The sequence below is a fragment of the Dermochelys coriacea genome, chromosome 4 (assembly GCF_009764565.3).
Source record: "Dermochelys coriacea isolate rDerCor1 chromosome 4, rDerCor1.pri.v4, whole genome shotgun sequence".
NCBI lineage: Eukaryota > Metazoa > Chordata > Testudines > Dermochelyidae > Dermochelys > Dermochelys coriacea.
This window is the reverse complement of record NC_050071.1, coordinates 126,035,112-126,052,053: the sequence shown is the minus strand read 5'-3', so window position 1 is coordinate 126,052,053 and position 16,942 is coordinate 126,035,112. Positions and strand designations below refer to the sequence as shown.

Genomic DNA, 16,942 nt, shown 5'->3' with positions numbered 1-16,942 from the left:
AGCTGTGAGTTATTTGCCTTATTGAAGGTTAGTGACCCACCCACAACGGGGACTCCAAGCGTTGTAGTCACGGATGGGGGGAACCCAGCACACCGGAGCTTTGCCTGGGATGGAGTCCGATGGAGGGGCAGACAGTCTGCATTAATAAGCATTACACAAAAACAGCTCATGAATATAGTTAGGTGCTTCTTAAAGGGGGGCTTTCTACTATCTGGCGAAGGGCCATGTAAAGCAGCTGTGTCCTTTAAGAACTATCTCCTACAATAACAAAGCAGCTGTGTCCTTCAAAAACTATCTCTATTCCACAGTAACGAAGCAGCTATCTATGTCCCACAGTAGCCTCTCAGTTCGAGAAAGCGGAAGTTCCCTGGCTAGGCCATAACAAAGTCTTCCGCAGTCCCTTACAGGCAGGTTGCAGAGTTTCTGTAGCTTAGAGTTCCAGTTATTTCTCTTTATAGACTAGACTCCTGTCTTAGTCTGGACTCAGCCCGTGCCTTTCCCTCAGCTCAGTTTCTTTGTCTCTTCAGGTATTTTCATCTGTCTTTCTTCTTGGGCAGGAAGGCAATGGAGAAGAGTCCTGTTTGCCTTACTCCCCAGCCTTAAATAGAATTTACATAAGGCGGGAAGCCTTTGTTTCCACTGGAAAAGTACCAGCAGTGTCCAAGGTGGTACGTTTTACCAGGTGACATTATCACCTACCTTGCAGTGTCAAAGCAACCATCAAACCAGGTTTATTTACAATGTTCACAAGAAGGAACTCTTGGAAGCTGGGGGATCCACATCTTCAGAGACTTGTTGTTTTTTTCCTAAAAGACCATTAAGGCTGATTGCTTACTATCTGGTCTCCAAGTATAACCACAGTTGTAGTTGTAACATAGTCAATATTCCTAACTCTAGATACAGAAATGATACATGCATACAAATTGGATAATTACATTCAGTAAATCATAATCTTTACAATGATGTCTTACATGAGCCATCTTGCATAAAATATATCTTAGTTATTCCATATTCATATCATAAGCTTATTTCTATAAAGAATATGGAGCATCACGTCACAGTGACAATGGAGACCAATAAGGTAATATCCACAGAATCTACATTAACTAGGATCCTGAGACTTGCACATGCAGAATGAATTAATTGTATGGATGGCCTGTGGCCACTTTCTCCATCCTATAAGTTGAAGTAGCAACCTCAGAGGGCTACTGCCCCTGGCCCCTGCCCTGATTCTGGGCTTGATTTCACCTCCCCAAACTACACACACTTCTCCTGCATACAGCCACATTACTTGGCAATATGTAGGTAAAGTGAATTTCCCTGAGCAAAAGCAAAATCTCATTGGAGGTTCCCCATTCTTTTGGGTGAGTTAGTCATTGATCATAGCTCAAGGACAATACATTACTTTACATTTACATTTTCTTTGCATTAACTGTTGACTTTCACACATCATTTGAGGTTTTTTGCTAAATGCATGTCAGCAGATTAACTGAAAGTCAAAGATATTTTTCTTTTAATTTTGCTTTACAAAGGTCATTAACTTCTTAAAGTTGTATGCATTTTTAAAATAGTTTTAAAATTATGCCTCCTCCACCTCAGTCAGTGCTGTTTGATTTAATATTTTGTTCCCTGAATTCATTAATCACTACTTATTTTTTGTATCCCTCTAGACCCTTAATGTGACAGATGGAACATTTGAGTTGGAGACTCTAGCTGGATGTATTGAATATAAACCTTTATTGGACATAGTAGTCAATGCATTTTTTGTTCGGGATGGGAAGCATTGCCTGTTTTCTGAGCGCAATCTCTATGTGGGTAGGTATTCTTTTAAGCTACATAATGTAGTATAACTATGGAACATAAGAAAGATACATTATTTCAGTTGTTCAAGTGTTACGATTAGATTCCATGTTAAGCATTATCATTTTGCTCAGTGCTGTACAAAATATAAAGACTTGGTCATTCACCAGTGATCTTACAACCTAAAGGCCAAATCCTGGAATCCTTTCTCAGTCCAAACTCCCACTGATGGGAGTTTTGCCTGAGTAAGGACTGCAGAATTTGGCTGAAAGTTAGACTGACGGTACAGTTCAGATACATGATCATATCCATCACTAGAAGAAAATAAAGTATCCAGGTGGTGCAGATTTCACTTTAAAATTTTCTTCAACAGCCTCTGTGCTGTCCTACTTACGGAATCTAGCACTTCTATCATCGCGCTGCAGAATTGTATAGCAAAGCCGTGTCTGCTGAGAGAGGGGTGTGACAGCAGCACTGTCATGCTAGGATGACCACCGGAGTTCCTTTGCCACTGACACAGACAGCTAAATAGAATTCTTTCTTTTCCATGAGCTAGTTAGCCTATTTTATTATTAGTTAGGCCCAGATTTTTAAAGGTATTTACTAAGCATTGCTCCATTCAGAATTGTAATGCTTAACTGACTTAGGCTCCAATATGGCTTAAGTCACTTTTGAACATGAGACTTAGGCTCCTAAGTCAATGAGAGGTTCTTGTAGTGTCCCAATGCACAGTTTTCTGGACCTTTCAGGGATCTAAGTCTTTACTCTATGCTACCAAAACCACTACAGCACCAACTTCAGCATCAGCAAAAACATCAACACCGATCTTCTCCCAGTGCTACCTTCTTTGGCACTGAGAGCTTTCCTGGTATGGACATTCTCTCAGGCCCCACCACCTTCAAGGATACCCATGATTCAATCAGCACAGATAAGACCAGCGCTGTTGGCGCTGGCAACATTGCCTCCCCAAAAAGAATGGTATGGGTATGATAACTGTGAGGAGACTTCTTCAGAGGAAGTGGAGCAGTCAGTCATCAAGTATTATACCAATGGTATGTCCCCTGAGGATCAAACTGGGACTTCATCTCTCTTCATAACGAACAGAAGCAATTTCAGAAGCTGACAAGGAGAATTACTAATACCCTTTAATTACAGACTGAGGGGTCTGCACCATCTGATACCCTTTTTGACATCATGGAATTGCATACAAAAGACAAAGTCACCTTTCCTAATCTCCAAGGACTATTCAAGCCAGCAGAAGACATTTGGCTCTTTTCTATGTCCTTGCCAACAGTATCAAAAAGGGCTGATTGTACGTATCCTATACCTTCAGAGGGCCAATTATTGTTACAACATCCATTGGCTGATTCCATGCTGATCTCAACAGCTCAGGAATTATCTAAAAGTTACAGAGCATCTGTGACTGCTCCCTTTACATAGAGAAGGATGTAGGACTGGATCCCATTGGAAGAAAAGTTATCTTTTCCACTTCAGGGTTGCCAAGTGGCAAACTGCCAACTCTCATGTTCAGATATAACTATGTGTTATGGGATTCCATTATCCCTATTCAGTACTCCTTACTGGATGAACAAAGGGAAGCAATAAAGTCTGGTCACTGAAGATAGACATACCCAGAGGGCAATTTATGACACTTCAGACTCTATTACCAGACCTACGCCCACTGGCATTGCTCTAAGGAAATATTAATGGGGTAGGTCATCAGGCCTTGCTGCAGAGTCCCAAAAACTGATAGAAGAACTCCACTTTGAGCTTCAGCTCATTTTAGTGATAAAATGGATACGACTCTGCAGAAATTAAAACCAAGAGAGTTAAAGCCCAATCTCTAGGGCTTTTCCAGTCCTCATCTCTTCAGAAAAGAAAATACCTTATATATTGTTTCAGTTCCACAGGCAATCTCCTTCTGTTCCGCAGCAGCAGAGCACTCAATCCCAGAGAAGATACCAATCTTCTACCTTTTCCAGGATTGGTCCTGCAAAAAGTCCACAATACAGACTGCATATTGTCCTGCTAGTGGTGGCTATGCAACATTGTGGGGAAGATGGCTGAGAGTCACACACTTCTATCTATGCAATGTGGACCACATCTCTTGACCTTCTATGATGCCTAGTGCAAGTTCACTTCATATTGCTGGGTACTAGATATCATCAGAGGTGGTTACTCAACCACATTTTACACCAGGCTTTCTCACATCCCTCTCCCTCTCATGAGAAACTTCCGTGGGAGAAAATAAGCTCCCTTCCATAAAGGGGGCTATAAAAGCGGTTCCTCTATTGCACCAGGAGCAGGCATTTTACTCCAAATATTTCCTAGTGCCCAAAAGAGATACAGTCTGAGACCCATCCTGGACCTCAGAAACTTAAGCAAATTTATGAAAACCTTGAAGTTCAGGGTTGAATAGCTAAATGTGAACCGCAGCCATCATGATTCAGATTCATTGTACATCCAAGAAAATTTTAAATGATACCTAATTATCCACAGTTCTCCATCATAAACAAAGAGCTAATGTTTTTCAGTGTCAGAAGCAGATAAATTTGACCATTAAGCTGACTATTGCTGTTCCTGGATTGGCTGGATTGGTCCTGTCAAAGATCTCCATTAATCAGGGGGAAGTTGGGGGGGGTCCCTGAATATTTTCCCTTATGAACAAGTTGAGAGTCTATGGGTATGTCTACAGTACGAAATTAGATCGAATTTATAGAAGTCGGTTTTGTAGAAAGCATTTTTATACAGTCGAGTGTGTGTCCCCACACAAATGCTCTAAGTGCATGTAGTCGGCAGACTGTGTCCACAGTACCGAGGCAACAGTCGACTTCTGGAACTTTGCACTGTGGGTAGCTATCCCACAGTTCCCGCAGTCTCCACCACCCATTTGAATTCTGGGTAGAAATCCAAGAGCCTGATGGGGCTAAAACATTGTAAGAGGGAGGGATAGCTCAGTGGTTTGAGCATTGGCCTGCTTAACCCAGGGTTGTGAGTTCAATCTTTGAGGGGGCCATTTAGGGATCTGCAGCAAAAATTGGGGATTGGTCCTGCTTTGAACAGGGGGTTGGACTAGATGACCTACTGAGGTCCCTTCCAACTCCGATATTCTATTCTATTCTATCCTATTGTCGCAGGTGCTTCTGGGTACATATCGTCAGACCCCCATTCCCTCCCTCCCTCCATAAAAGCAAGGGCAGACAATCGTTTTACACCTTTTTTCTTGAGTTACCTGTGCAGACGCCATACCACGGCAAGCATGGAGCCCGCTCAGCTAACCGTCACCGTATGTCTCCTGGGTGCTGGCGGACATGGTACTGCATTGCTACACAGCAGCAGTTTATTGCCTTTGGGCAGCAGACAGTGCAGTATGATTGGTAGCCATCATCGACCTAGTCCTGGGTGCGCTTTTAACCGGGCGCCTGGGCAAACATGGGAGTGACTCAACCAGGTCATTTCCCTTGTTTCATCTCATGGCGATTGAGTCCTACCGGCAGTGCACTGTCTTTTAATTTGCAGCCAACAGAAGACGATAGCCAGTAGTCATACTGCACCGTCTTCTGCCGAACATCCAGGAGGTGACGATGGCTAGCAGTCGTACTGCACAGTCTGCTGCCAGCATGATGTATAAAGATAGATGAAGTGGCTCACAACAAGAAATAGACCAGATTTGTTTTGTATTCATTTTCTCCTTCCTCCCTCCCTCCCTCTGTGAAATCAACAGCCTGCTAAACCCAGTTTTGAGTTCTATCCTTGAGGCGGCCATTCAGTTTCTCGCAAAGCCACCCCCTTTGTTGATTTTAATTCCCTGTAAGCCAACCCTGTAAGCCATGTCGTCAGTCGCCCCTCTCTCCGTCAGGGCAACAGCAGACAATCGTTCCGTGCCTTTTTTCTGTGCAGACGCCATACCACAGCAAGCATGGAGCCCGCTCAGATCACTTTGGCAATTAGGAGCACATTAAACACCACCATTATCCAGCAGTATATGCAGCACCAGAACCTGGCAAAGCGAAACTGGGCAAGTAGGCGACGTCAGCGCAGTGACGAGAATGATGAGGACATGGACACAGACTTCTCTCAAAGCACGGGCCCTGCCAATGTGGGCATCATGGTGCTAATGGGGCAGGTTCATGCAGTGGAACGCCTATTCTGGGCTTGGGAAACAAGCACAGACTGGTGGGACCTCATAGTGTTGCAGGTCTGGGACGATTCCCAGTGGCTGCGAAACTTACGCATGCGTAAGGGCACTTTCATGAACTTTGTGACTTGCTTTCCCCTGCCCTGAGGCGCAAGAATACCAAGATGAGAGCAGCCCTCACAGTTGAGAAGCGAGTGGCAATAGCCCTGTGGAAGCTTGCAACGCCAGACAGCTACCGGTCAGTCGGGAATCAATTTGGAGTGGGCAAATCTACTGTGGGGGCTGCTGTGATGCAAGTAGCCAACGCAATCAAAGATCTGCTGATATCAAGGGTAGTGACCCTGGGAAATGTGCAGGTCATAGTGGATGGCTTTGCTGCAATGGGATTCCCTAACTGTGGTGGGGCCATAGACGGAACCCATATCCCTATCTTGGCACCGGAGCACCAAGCCGGCGAGTACATAAACCGCAAGGGGTACTTTTCAATAGTGCTGCAAGCACTGGTGGATCACAAGAGACATTTCACCAACATCAACATGGGATGGCCGGGAAAGGTACATGACGCTCGCATCTTCAGGAACTCAGGTCTGTTTCAAAAGCTGCAGGAAAGGACTTTCTTCCCAGACCAGAAAATAACCGTTGGGGATGTTGAAATGCCTATAGTTATCCTTGGGGACCCAGCTTACCCCTTAATGCCATGGCTCATGAAGCCATACATAAGCAGCCTGGAGAGTAGTCAGGAGCTGTTCAACTACAGGCTGAGCAAATGCAGAATGGTGGTAGAATGTGCATTTGGACGTTTAAAAGCACGCTGGCGCAGTTTACTGACTCGGTTAGACCTCAGCGAAACCAATATTCCCAATATTACTGCTTGCTGTGCACTCCACAATATCTGTGAGAGTAAGAGGGAGATGTTTATGGTGGGGTGGGAGGTTGAGGCAAATCGCCTGGCTGCTGGTTACGCACAGCCAGACACCAGGGCGGTTAGAAGAGCACAGGAGGGTGCAGTGCGCATCAGAGAAGCTTTGAAAACCAGTTTCATGACTGGCCAGGCTACGGTGTGAAAGTTCTGTTTGTTTGTCCTTGATGAAACCTCCCGCCACTTGGTTCACTCTACTTCCCTGTAAGCTAACCACCCTCCCCACCTCCCTTCGATCACCACTTGCAGAGGCAATAAAGTCATTGTTGCTTCACATTCATGCATTCTTTATTAATTCATCACACAAATAGGGGGATAATTACCAAGGTAGCCCAGGAGGCGTGGTGGAGGAGGGAAGGACAAGGCCACACAGCACTTTAAAAGTTTAAAACTTATTGAATGCCAGCCTTCTGTTACTAGGACAATCCTCTGGGGTGGAGTGGTTGGGTGGCCAGAGGCCCTCCACTGCGTTCTTGGGTGTCTGGGTGAGGAGGCTATGGAACTTGTGGAGGAGGGCGGTTGATTACACAGGGGCTGTAGCGGCAGTCTGTGCTCCTGCTGCCTTTCCTGCAGCTCATCCATACTCTGGAGTATATTAGTTTGATCCTCCAGCATCTTCAGCATTAAATCCTGCCTCCTCTCATCATGCTGCCACCACCTTTCAGTTTCAGCCCTCTCTTCAGCCCGCCACTTACTCTCTTCAGCCTGCCACCTCTCCTCCCGGTCATTTTGTGCTTTCCTGCACTCTGACATTGTCTGTCTCCATGCATTCATCTGTGCTCTGTCAGTGTGGGAGGACAGCATGAGCTCAGAGAACATTTCATCACGAGTACGTTTTTTTCCCCTTCTAATCTTCGCTAGCCTCTGGGAAGGAGAAGATCCTGTGATCCTTGAAACACATGCAGCTGGTGGAGAAAAAAAGGGACAGCGGTATTTGAAAAGACACATTTTATAGAACAATGGGTACACTCTTTCACAGTAAACCTTGCTGTTAACATTACATACATAGCACATGTGCTTTCGTTACAAGGTCACATTTTGCCTCCCCCCACCGCATGGCTAACAGCGGGGAACATTTCTGTTCAGCCATAGGCAAACAGCCCAGCAGGAACGGGCACCTCTGAATGTTCCCTTAAGAAAAGCACCCTATTTCAACCAGGTGACCATGAATGATATCACTCGGCTGAGGATAATACGGAGAGATAAAGAACGGATGTTGTTTGAACGCCAGCAAACATACACTGCAATGCTTTGTTCTACAATGATTCCCGAGTACGTGCTACTGGCCTGGAGTGGTAAAGTGTCCTACCATGGTGGATGGAATAAGGCCGCCCTCCCCAGAAACCTTTTGCAAAGGTTTTGGGAGTATATCCAGGAGAGCCACGAATGCCAGGGCAAATTAATCATTAAACATGCTGGCTTTTAAACCTTGTGTAGTATTTTAAAAGGTACACTCACCAGAGGTCCCTTCTCCACCTGGTGGGTCCAGGAGGCAGCCTTTGTGGGTTTGGGGGGTACTGGCTCCAGGTCCAGGGTGAGAAACAGTTCCTGGCTGTCAGGATAACCGGTTTCTCCACTTGTTTGCTGTGAGCTATCGACAACCTCATCATCATCGTCTTCCTCATCCCCAAAACCTGCTTCCGTGTTGCCTCCATCTCCATTGAAGGTGTCAAACAACACGGCTGGGGTAGTGGTGGCTGAACCCCCTAAAATGGCATGCAGCTCATCATAGAAGTGGCATGTTTGGGGCTCTGACCTGGAGCGGCCGTTGGCCTCTCTGGTTTTCTGGTAGGCTTGCCTCAGCTCCTTAAATTTCACGCGACACTGCTTCGGGTCCCTGTTATGGCCTCTGTCCTTCATGCCCTGGGAGATTTTCACCAATGTTTTGGCATTTCAAAAACTGGAACGTAGTTCTGATAGCACGGATTCCTCTCCCCATACACGTGATCAGATCCCGTACCTCCCATTTGGTCCATGCTGGAGCTGTTTTGCGATTCTGGGACTCCATCATGGTCACCTCTGCTGATGAGCTCTGCATTGTCACCTCTGCTGATGAGTTCTGCATGGTCACCTGCAGCTTGCCACACTGGCCAAACAGGAAATTGAAATTCAAAAATTCGCGGGCCTTTTCCTGTCTACCTGGTTAGTGCATCTGAGTTGAGAGTGCTGTCTAGAGCGGTCACAATGGAGCACTCTGGGATAGCTCCCGGAGGCCAATACCATCTAATTGCATCCACAGTACCCCAAATTCAACCCAGCAAAACCGATTTCGGCGCTAATCCCCTTGTCGGGGGGGTGGAGTAAGGAAATCGATTTTAAGAGCCCTTTAAGTAAAAAAAAAGGGCTTCGTCATGTGGATGGGTGCAGGGTTACATCGATTTAATGCTGCTAAATTCAACCTCAACGCCTAGTGTAGACCAGGGCTAAAGGTCATTGGCTTAGATTTTTCTAAGCTGCTTGTGACACTCCTTGCCAAGCTTCATTGACATTTAGATTATCAAAGCTGTTTATCATGGCTGTTACTATATGTGAGCAGATTTGAATTTAATAATGCTCTTATAAGATACATCTGTATTCCACTAAGACCACTTAAATGTGTTGCTATGCTGAAACAGAAAATTGATACTCTTTTACCATACACTGAGTTGCCTCCAGCACACTGGTCAAGATTTACTAATAGTTACCATGTTGTGGTATCTGAGATACTGCACTATAGGCAAATCAACTAAAACCTGGTATATTCCTCAGAGCTACCACTGTGCTACAAGGGTTCCTTAGCTTCACAGGATCAGAGAAACACCATAGAAGCTTCTGCCAGTTCTGGGGACAACTCTATTTTTCTCTGCTTTTTCCTTCATTGGCCCCTATTTGCTCAGGACTAGAGTGTGTGGGGACTGCAATTGCACATGAAACATTTTTTTGAAAAAAAAAATGTTTTGGATCAATTGAAATGTTACATTTAGATTTCGACTTTTAATTTTTTTTTAAGTAAAAAAATAATTTTCAAGATGAAAAGTTGTATTGAAATGAAAAGTTGAAATGTCCCATTCAGAAAAAGTCAAAATGGAATGTTTTGAGTTTATCAAAATGCTTTTCTTCCGCTTTTTAGGAGTAAAACTTCATTGAAGCAACACATTCCCACAAAAAGTTTCAGTTCCAAAGAAACAGCATTTCCAACAGAAAAACTTTCTGTCAGAAAAACTTTGACCACTAGTACTCAGGACCCATTTGGTCCCTTTCCTCTCCAGCAGCTTGCACTGCCTTAAGTTCTGTTCCTGCAAGGCATAGAACACCTTTAGGAGTTTAGCTTTAGCCCTACAGAGCTTCTAAACTTTGCAGGAGTTGATCTTCCAAATATGCAAACTCTCAATTGTCTGAAGGCTACCCCACTGCCTTCAGATAACTGTGATTTGGTTTGTATTTTTCTGTAGTTAAAAGACCAGATCTTCAGCTTGTGTACTTCCAGAGGAGCTATATGATTTACACCAGCTGACAATCTGGCACAAAATTGAAAATAACTATAGTATCTGAAAGTTGGCTGTGATAAGACAAACAGGGATGTCTTTTTAATGGCAATCATTATATAGCCCCGTTATATAGACAAAAGGAAAAAAATATTTCAAAGTTATTAATAATGAAAGTGCCAAAAGTGAGTCACATGATTTGGTTTTAGCCATAGCCGCATGGTCAAAATACAAAAGTGTAATGAATATAAACAGTTTTTATATGTGTCTTTTGATAGTTATTTGCTATTTGGCCACTTTTCAACTGGAGGAGCTTGGTCTTCAGCAATTCAGCAAAATTGTCAAATCTCTGGACATTGCTAAAATGTATAAGGTAATGAAAGTAATTTCACTTTAGAAAAATTTTAAACTAACATCACACCATGTTTTCATATTGTTTGATTAATTATTTTTTGAGTCTAGAGTTCTTTGCTGTGATTTTAAAAACTGTGGGTACTGTTCTTCCTTCGCTTACACTCTGAACTTTTCTGAGTTAATTTAAATAAGACTAGATGAACGTCTTTTAGTTAAATGATGGGAAATCAATATTCTGCTAGCACAAAACTGCTGCACTTCCAAAGTCATGCTCAGTTTATACTACATGTTCATGATTTCTTTCCATGTAAAGCAATAAAAATTATACTACGTGGATGTACCATGGGTAAGCTCTGATTGTCTAGATGTCTGAGGAGACATCCAAAACACTGAGGTTTTGGATAATTGGCATTTCAGTTCATAAATACATTTGTGTTCGGGGAAAGGCAAATTTCAGATATCTGGGATTTATCTCTATAGTCTTTTATACTTATTACCCTGCTCGTTGTGACTGCATTGCCTTTCCAATGAGCATAGTTGTCATGTAGTATAAGAGAAGAGAGCAGGCTAGGCTGGCTGTGTAGTGCTTCTGAAGGCCTTGGCATGGAGTGTTTCCATAAAGTCAGTTCAGACAGTAATGATATAGTTCATTAATTGTTAGAGATAAGAATAGAGGAGATGTGGCTAGGAAGATTATCAAAATCTGATGGGCAAATGATACTTTTTAAAAAAAGTTCTCCCGACCCCCAGGCCACTTTGTAAAGATTTCTGGGGAAAACAAGTGGTTTGGACACTTCTGGAGCTCATGTGGCTATCAATGATATTTTACTTTGCAAAACATCTGATTTCTAATCCATACTGGTTACCTCTCAGTGATTCCATTCTCTTAACCTTAGATGGCTGGAGTGCCAGTGTCCCTGACACTATTTTGCTCCACACACATTTATTTTCTCCTTCCTTGCATACAATATATCTATTCCATAAAGGAAGGTGAAGAACCAAGTGACCTTCCACACTGTTTCTTCTTGTACAGGACAAAAACAACAGAAGGCAGATTTTCAGCCATAGCAACAGCATGAGGGTGGCAGACAGAATTCTGGGATACACTTTGGGGATGTTGACCTATTACAACATGCTAAGATCCTCCTGCCTGAGTTCATCTTGCCTTTCAGTTGAGATGCAAACTAATGTTTCATGTATATTAAACAGATTTACTTTATCTAATGAACATAAAAGGAGATGTTTCTCCAGATCATGGGCCCAATTGTGTGACTCTTAATTATGCAAGTAGTCCTTACTCATATCAGTAATCCTTTTGAAGTCTAGGGGACTACTTTAGTGAGCTCTACTTGTGTGAGTAAGAATTGCAAGATGGGATTCGTATTTGTAAATGCTGATAAAATAGAGGAAAAACCCTTCCTCCATACCAGAATGTGGCTGGGTATTTTGATTAAAGCAAAATAATTAGGAATACTAGACACATTTCAGTCTGAATGGAATATTAGGAATCTGTGCATTAGGAATGTAAACATGGTATCTATGCATGTAATAAGAGAACATACAAGAGCTCTTTAAGGCCTTATACCTATAAAAATATTTTACAGGGCCAGGTTCCAATCCTGGATTCAGTCCGATCAGTGGGATTCCTCTTATGAGAAAAGATGACTTGCCTATTGGTTGCAGGATCAGGACTTATTGTTTTTATTAATCTGTATTATTCTTATATGTATTTGAGGAAATTGAAGGGTTTGTATCTTAGAGACAAGGACAAAAGAGAGTCAAAAATGAAGAAAATAACTTTGAAATGTATTGTGCCATTAGCCTTACACCTCTTTATTTTTACGTCATTTTAGCACTTTGTTGACTATAATGCTGTGCAGCAATAATTGATCAGCACAAAAATACATACTGACTTAGTGTTTTGTTTATTTTTAGCCTTTGGGAATCTGTTTTGTTCTGTCTCACATTCTGAATCCCTTCAACCTTGACAACTGCTAATAATAATGACTTTGTTTGTAATGTGCTTTGAGATCTACGGATGAAAAGCACTAAGTATTTTAAATTATTATTACTGTATTATGGGTTATGCATGTAATAATGCCTAAATTAAAATTTCCTAACACTTCCCATTATAAAAAGCAGTCGTGGCAGGTCCACAGGGAGCATGACAACCTACTATCATTATCAGTTACTCTGTTAGCTTACATGGTTGAGGTCTGTGCTGTGGATGTAAAGGTTCCTACCCTACTGATGACCCAAGTCGGTGTCAGTATGATTCCATGTGATAGAATTTCATTTTTTTCAGTTTGCTTTTTAAAAAACTTAGGAAATACTCTACAAAAAATTACATTAAAAATTGTTATGGTTGCAAAGTGAAGTACATAACCAACTTTAATTCACCCCCCACCACCACCTGCCCCCTGGCCTGTATACATTAGAATAATATCTTTAATTATATGATCACATACTATTTTATTACTTCAGTAATATATTAAAGCACTACAGTGGGCAAAATTAATCCCTGGTGTAATTCCATTGGTTTCAGTGAAATTACATGAGGGATGAATCTGGCTCATTGTATTCTATGAGTAGTGAAACTTGGAGCACTTGAGGACAGGCTATCAATGCCTACACTGAAGAAATTATCTTTGTACCAGGCAAAGTTTTTTTTTTTTTGTGTTTTTCAAGATGAATAAGCAAAATAAGGTCATTACCAAAATGATAGCTCTGTGACTTCCCTTACACGTTTGATACCGATAACGTCACAAGATAGGTGTTGTAATAGCAAAGACACAAATAATCACTAATGAGGATGCTACTTACTTACATGACAAAAAGGAGGACTGAAATGCAATGGAATTTTTCTCATGACTCATTAAATAATTGGTCTACAAAACACAAAAGTTCCTATTGTTAAGGAATGAAAAATGCACTGTAGGTTCATGGGGCTGGATTCTACCCACACTTACACTCTGTGCAACCCTATCACGTGGATCGTTAAGGCCAGATTTGTGGACTTTGGCTCAAACAACCTCCTAGTCAGAGCTGGAGATGGGCATACCCTGGAATGTGTGTCCAAGAGTGGCATTCAAAGCCTTCTCTGGCATGGCACATAAAGAGCCTCTACAGGGCTCACGCACAAAGCCCTGATTTTTTCTGTTTTGTCTGTCCTTGAGGTCTCATGCAAGAACACACTGGTCACTAAAATATACATCACTGTAGCAAATATCTTAATTATACCTTTCCCAACTCTGTATATTTTAGACAACTCATAGTGTTTGATTACTTAATTACCCATTTTTCCCTAATAGAGTGTGAAATCTTCATGGCTACTATGTAATTGGACTAGTAGCAGGAAGCCTCCGGGGACAATAGCCACCTGTCAAAGATATATGTACTCTTGAAGCCATGTCGGTCCCAGGATATTAGCAAGACTGGGGGAGTGGGGAGTGATGTAATATGTTTTACTGGAATAATTTCTGTTGGTGAGGGAGGCAAGCTTGTCTCTCACTCACCAACAGGAGTTGGTACAATAAAATATATTAGTTCAGCCATCTTGTCCCACCTGCTAAAGATAGGTTTCAGAGTGGTAGCCCTGTTAGTCTGTATCAGCAAAAAGAATGAGGAGTATTTGTGGCACCTTAGAGACTAACAAATTTATTTGAGCATAAGATTTCGTGGGCTAAAACCCACTTCATCAGATGCATGCCGTGGAAAATGCCGTAGTTCTCTGTGTATATATATATCGTCCTACTGTATTTTCCATGGCATGCATCCAATGAAGTGGGCTTTAGCCCACGAAAGCTTATGTCAAATAAATGTATTAGTCTCTAAGGTGCCACAAATATTCCTTGTTCTTTCTACTAAAGATAGCAGTTAGAAAATTATGAATGAGTAGGTGCTGCCAACCCAAGAACAAGAGTTGTTAAAAGTCAATTGATCTGAACTTATTTTTTTTTATAAACTTTGTCTGCTTTGGATAAGAATGGATGCATTATCTTCTATCAGTATATATTATTGTTTCATCTGACTTGAAATGGTAGCTGCAAGCACCACGCAGAGGATAATTAAGCAAAGATCCAGGGGGTCTAGGCCCTGCAGTCAGAGGGAGCTGAGAAAGAGCAGCGAATCAGAGGCACAGCGGCAGGTGGTAGCGCAATGCACAATTGATTACTGCCTGATGGGGTGGGCTGAGTGAGAGGAATATCAAGGACACAGGAAGGGAAGGAAGAAAAGAGTCCATATGGAAAGAAGGGTCTGCCAAAGAGCAGCAGTCCTTGACACCAGCATTGGTTTAACTAAACCTCTTTGGATTAACTCAGTGTGTAGATAAGGCTGTCAGTACATCACCACTATGGAAGAATACTGTGACATTGGACCTGATTCTCTTCTGCCTTGTGCCCTATGTCAGGGGTGGGGAACCCTTTTTCTATCAGGGGCCATTGACCCACAGAAAAAAATCAATCACAGGCCACACGCAAATAAAAAGCAAAGGTCTGATCCAAAGCCCATGCCATGACTACCCCGGTCTTTGGATCAGATGCTGTTCTCGCTGTAAATCAGCCCTACCATCCCCTGCTGCTGTCGTGTGGCTCTTCTCTGAATTCCCCCTGGTTTGTCAATATATTTCTGGAGGGCCCAGAGCCAAGTGCAGGAATCCCAGGAGCGTTTAGGGGCTCCTCCCCAGAACTGGACGGAGAGGAGCTGTCCTCCCCCTGCTCCGGGGTGGATGTCCCAGTGGCTAGCCAGGATGGAACACTTGGATGGGCCCCGACTTCAGATGGGTGGGCAATGACAGGGGAGGGGGTGTGGGAGAGTATGGATTGGGGCTGCCTCTCCCTTGCCTCCTCTAGCTACCTTGCAGGGGTACTGGACCCAGACACGCACCCAGCTCTGAGGGGAGACGCCTCTCTCCAGCGGCAACGGCTTCCGTCTCACCTCCCCATGCCAGGCCTGGCTCCCCAGGCAGCAGGCCTACCTTTTTTGAGCATTCCTCTGCCATCGCTGGTCCGCCCATTTGCTCACCCACCCTACACCCAGCGGCGGATTACCCTTATGCCAAGGGGGTGTGCACAGGAGCCCCCGCCAATTGCAGGGCCCTGAAAAAATGGGAGCCCCCACACCCCCACCCACTCTGACCCCCTGCCCAGCGCTTCTGCTGGGGAACAGGATCAGGGTGCGGGGCCTTGCCCCGCTCCACCCGCCTGGTGCTCCAGTCAGGGATCGGAGTCAGGGCATGGGGGCTTGCGGGCGGGCATGCCCCCGTGCTCCGACCCCACTTCCCGGCTGGATCACCGGACAGGCAGAGCAGGATGAACCCCCAACCCCCCTCCCCAGCTAGAGCACCGGGTAGGGAGAGCAGGGCGAGCCCCCGACCCTGCTCCCCGGCCGGAGCACCAGATGGTCAGAGTAGGGCAAGCCCCCACTCCCTGGCTGGAACAACAAGTGGGCAGAGCAGGATGAGCCCCTCAACTGCGCTTCTTGGCTGGAGTGCCAGGCAGGTGGAGTGGGGTTAGCTCCCAACCCCCTCCCCAGCTGGAGAGCCGGGTGGAGTGGGGTGAGCCCTGGACCCTGCTTCCCGGTTGGAGTGCAGGGTGGGCGGAGCAGGGCAGGGTAGGGCTGGATGAAATTAAGCAAAGGGCCGAATCTGGCCCACGGGACATAGGTTCCCCACGCTTGCCCTATTTGGTGACGTTTGTGCAAAATGGATGAAAAATGTTACTGTGCTAACTTGGCACTGGTTTACATTCAGTTTGCACAGATGTAATGGCAATATAAGATGCAAAGTAGTAGCAAATCAGACCTATTGATTCCACAGAGGAGGATCCTACATTTCCCCATATGCAGGGTGTGGTAAAGGCAGGACAAACAGCTACAAAAGGGGGATAGTAATTAGTCCCAGGGGTTTAAAAGGCCCCTCCCTTTCCACTGAGGAGAGAGAACTATGGGGCAATAAGGTTCAACTGGAAAAGGGGTTGCTAGGGAACCAATTAGGTTTAGCTGACTCCAACTACTTGGGACCTTTTTAAACCTCCCCTGGGTAGTAGGAGGGGGAGAGTGAGGGTAGCTGCTATTAGATTGTTTGCAGCAAAACACCAAATCTTCTCAGTAAGGAGGTTGCACTTGTTCCCCAGAAGGGAAGGAAAATAAGTACAAGGGACTGACTGAGAAGAGGAGTAGCAGGACCCTGTGCCACCTATAAGGATTTGCCTTGCCCCAATCCTGAGTCTCCAAGGCTAAAAAGGACTGAGCCTACTGAGGTGAACA

The 16,942-nt window shown here is 44.1% G+C and overlaps 1 protein-coding gene across 2 annotated transcripts in view; it reads left to right on the top strand.

Annotated features, from left to right (window-relative positions):
• Window positions 1–16,942, top strand: part of CFAP99 (cilia and flagella associated protein 99) — a 107,491-nt gene that overhangs the window by 31,692 nt on the left and 58,857 nt on the right. The window contains exons 3-4 of one of the 2 annotated variants that reach the window (XM_038400132.1): window positions 1,671–1,815; window positions 10,600–10,694. The exons of the other annotated variant lie outside the window; for it this stretch is intronic. Of the exons in view, the coding sequence (XP_038256060.1) occupies window positions 1,671–1,815; window positions 10,600–10,694 (240 nt within the window). The remainder of the gene's footprint in view (window positions 1–1,670; window positions 1,816–10,599; window positions 10,695–16,942) is intronic. 2 annotated transcript variants of the gene reach the window in all.